Source organism: Mastomys coucha, unplaced genomic scaffold (genome assembly GCF_008632895.1).
Source record: "Mastomys coucha isolate ucsf_1 unplaced genomic scaffold, UCSF_Mcou_1 pScaffold7, whole genome shotgun sequence".
Lineage (NCBI taxonomy): Eukaryota > Metazoa > Chordata > Mammalia > Rodentia > Muridae > Mastomys > Mastomys coucha.
Window position 1 is genome coordinate 74,367,658 of NW_022196913.1, and position 3,882 is coordinate 74,371,539.

At 42.9% G+C, this 3,882-nt stretch overlaps 1 protein-coding gene across 6 annotated transcripts in view; it reads left to right on the top strand.

The window, feature by feature from the left end:
- Nucleotides 1–2,382: 2,382 nt before the first annotated feature.
- Vps13b (vacuolar protein sorting 13 homolog B) overlaps nt 2,383–3,882 on the top strand; it is a 564,858-nt gene continuing 563,358 nt past the window's right edge. For 3 of the 6 annotated variants that reach the window (XM_031359340.1, XM_031359343.1, XM_031359344.1), the window contains exons 1-2: nt 2,383–3,043; nt 3,207–3,381. In XM_031359340.1, coding sequence (XP_031215200.1) covers nt 3,235–3,381 — 147 coding nt within the window. In that variant the 5' untranslated portion in view covers nt 2,383–3,043; nt 3,207–3,234. The remainder of the gene's footprint in view (nt 3,044–3,206; nt 3,382–3,882) is intronic. The other 3 variants (XM_031359341.1, XM_031359345.1, XR_004115303.1) reach the window with 3 other exon arrangements.

The window sequence follows — 3,882 nt, forward strand, 5'->3', positions numbered from 1 at the left end:
CCAAAAACAAACAAACAAACAAACAAACTCTCAAGCACAGAGGCTGTTTCTTATCATGGGCTGTTCCCACTGTGTAGCCTGAGTATCACAATTGGCAGGTGGCTTCCTTCAGAGCAAATCCTACCATATGAACAGTACCTCTTATACCTGACTTGAAAAAGTCACACACTGTCATTTTTGCCACAGTGTATGTTTTAGAAGTGAGTCATTAAACACATTCAATACATCCAGACATAAGAATCAGGCTCCATCTTCCTAATGGGGGGCTATAAACAAATTTGTGGAGATATTTTAGTTCTATAGGAAAGTATTTTATTTTTTAAATTTAATGCATATTTTAGTTAGGGTTACTATTGTTGTGATAAAACACCATGACCAAAAGCAACTTGGGGAGGAAAGGGTTTATTTGTTTTGGAGAGGATTGTGGAAGGACTTTGGAAGTTTGGGCTAGAAGAGCAACTGAGTGTTGAGAGCTCAGTGGGCTTATCTGCTGGACCTCTGAAGATAAGAATGCTGAGGGCACTGCAGACTGTTGTTTAAATTTTACTGTGAATGATTCAGATAACTAAGTGCTTATAAACCTTATGGAGAAAGTGGAACACGATTAAAACTATTTTATTACATTTATGTGTATGAGTGCATGTCAGAAGCCAGAGAAGAGTTGTAGCAGTCAAATTCTCTCTTTTAACTATGTGACCTCCAGGATCCAACTAAGACTGTCAGACTTGGCAGCAAGTGTCATTACTGGCTGACCTACTCACTGGCTCTGGACACAGCTTCTGAAGTAAAGGCTGAGAAACACTGGCCTAGCAGCAAGTATTTTAAGATAAAATATTGCAGATGTGATTGTAGTACTCTGAATTCTGTTCCTGTTTTATTCTATTTCCTCTTCTTTGGAGTTGATCCACTTAACTCACGAAAGACACACACACACACACACACACACACACACACACACAAAGCTTGCAACAGAGAACTTTCTCCATTTGCTAATATACATCTACAAAAATCCTTCAGCTAATAGTATATTTAATGGTGAGAAAGTTTCTGCTAAGCATCATGTTCAGAGTTAGATTGAGACCTACATCTGTAGAATTACTATTTGCCTCATGGTTTTTCAGAGGAGACTTCAAAACATTTTGTGTTTATGTGAATTGCATTAGAAAAGATGTGAGAATAGAAGTCTTTGGGAAAGCCTACTCATTTGACAAACAATAATAATACAAAGGAATTAAACTTATTTTAACTGATTATATAACAACACTCATGGGTTGAAAATGATTAACTTTTAGTACAATGAACAAACTGTGTCCAAATAGTGTTTTTAGGCTAGGGATTTTGCACCTTTTTCTGGCTATAAAAGAAAAACTTCATGTTTGGCACTCTACATATTATTTTTTGTTAAAACATTTATTGCTACTTATTTTAAGAATGTGAGTAACATCCCGATAGTGTTTTATTAGATTATCACACATGTATATACTTATGGGAACTTTTTTTTTTTTTAATATTAAAACTACTCAGCCATGGCTTTAACCTAGTTGCTGTTCGAGTGTTTTGGGTAACAAGAAAAATGTTTATTTTGCTAATTAGGCCTTCGTAACACTCACATTACATGGTCATTTATTAAGGCTTTTGAGGAAGCAGCTGCTGTGAATTAGCAATGCTTGCTGCTTTTTCTGCATGTGAGATCTAATACATTATCTTCACTATTAAAATGAGCTTTGGCATTTTAGTATTCTCATGAATACCATTTTCTATAGCAATCCCCAATTCTCTCAAGAAATAGTATATATTTTTTTTAATTTCAAAAGTTTTAGGCATGAGTGGGCACTGAATAACCTATAAAGGAAGACTATTTTCAAGACACTGTGTTTTCTTCAAAAGCTACCCAAAATTAAAGAAGCTGGTTTAAAAAAAAAAAAAGCAGCATATCCTGTGCTATTTCCACCCACTCAATCTACTATCTTCTAAGGTAGGTGTTTGAGTTTTCGCTGTTAGCCCACAAGTGACCAATACTAAGTATTTATACATCTATTTCATCGTAACATAATCCACACTGGCCTTAAAGCAGAATTTATTCCTTACCACTTACTTCACTTTTGGTTCAGCTTTTTGGGGACCTCCATATTAGATGGTAGGTCAGTCCTCTCCGTTCCATGCACCTGCGCAGGCTAACTAGGGACTATTTCATCTCTGTTTTGAGAAAGTGATTATGTAAAGCATGGTTTAAGCGCACCCTTTCAAGTTGTACACCTCTGATCTCAACTACGTTCCCACGTCCACCTTCCCGGCCTTGCAAATCAACTTCAGCAGTAAATTTAAATCTTCCGCCTTTCTGAGCTCCTCCCACCTGTCTTTTACCTCCACCCCACCGAACCCCAGTTCCTCTTTCCAGTTCCTCCAGTACCCACGGGAAACAACCGCTTCTCAATTTTCTGGGCTTGAAGAACGAAGGCTACTTCTCCCGCCTCCACGGCGCCCTGCCTTCCAGCCGCCTTCGACTTTCCGCTACTACAGCCTCCCGGGCAGCATTGGGTCACGTCCCGGCCATCGGCCTCTTCCCGCAGCGCCACTTCCGGCTCTCCGGTGCCTCCACTTTACCGGTCCGCCCCCCGCACCGAGCGCTTCGTAGAGATCATTCCTAACCCAGAGCTGTGGCAGCCGGGATCCCGGCCTAGACAAGCCGGAGTCGTGCCAGGCAGACGCGCAGGGTCGTCGTTCCCGCCGTGGAAACCTGACGGACGGCGAAGGCGGCACACCCGGAAGTGGCGCGGAACGCGCGCGGCGTTTCCGCGGCGGACGCCAGGTACCCGGAGGAGGAGCGCACGCCGCCGCTCTGTGGCGTGTTTACCTTGGAGCGGGTGCGGCGGCGGCAGTAGCGGGCCTGACGCCAGCTCGGGATCTATGGCTCGAGATCCGCCTGCGTTCCGGGAGTCGACCGCCTCGGGCTGGGCTTCGCTAGGGTTGGAGTGAAGGGGGACGTGGTGTGCTCCCACGCCCGGCGACCGGCCGCCTCCAGCCTCTGCCCACTCCCGGTCAGGTGAGGCGCGCAGTTAGCGGGGAGGTCGAGCCCGGACAAGGAGGGCGTTCCGGGAGAAGCCTGAGGCCGCCTGTCGGCCTTGCCAGGCTTCCTGAGAAGTGCTTGTCCAGTTGCTGCCTGCCGATTCAATTTCTTACAAAATTTCCGCCTTTACCCTTTTCAGGTTCTGACTTTGACGCCTAATTTTGAAGATGCTGGAGTCGTACGTAACTCCAATTTTAATGAGTTATGTGAATCGCTATATCAAGAACTTAAAGCCTTCGGATCTCCAGCTTTCACTATGGGGTGGGGACGTGGTTCTCAGCAAGCTCGAGTTAAAGTTAGATGTTCTGGAACAGGTAAGCTGTACAGCTGTCATTGGAACATCTTCGTCTTGATAGACATAGCCTATTTACTATGTTTTGAGTGATATAAATTTTCTGTTAGTGTGTTTTGGCTACTGTGTAGTTAGAGACTTCATTTCGTAGAAAAAAAAATACAAGGCTCTGCCTGGTAAGGGCTTATTCTATTAGGACACCCAAACGTTTTTTTTTGGCTGATAGAAAAACATTTCTGTTGTTTTTGTTAGCAGAGATTTTTAGTCTGTTTACTCAGTTCTCAAGCATTGCTGAACATGTACACTCTTACAATGTCATATGAAGCTGGGAACCATTACATTCTTGTTCTTCTTTTGGGTCAGTGGGAGAGTGTGAAAGACATCAAGAGCACACACATGTAAAGTTCTTTTCCTTTTACCAGGAAAAAATCATGGATCCTCAGAGATTAAGTAGACACAGATTGAGAATGATGGTAAAATTGGAAACATCTTTATTAATCACTTTTTAGGTTTTTTTTTTTTT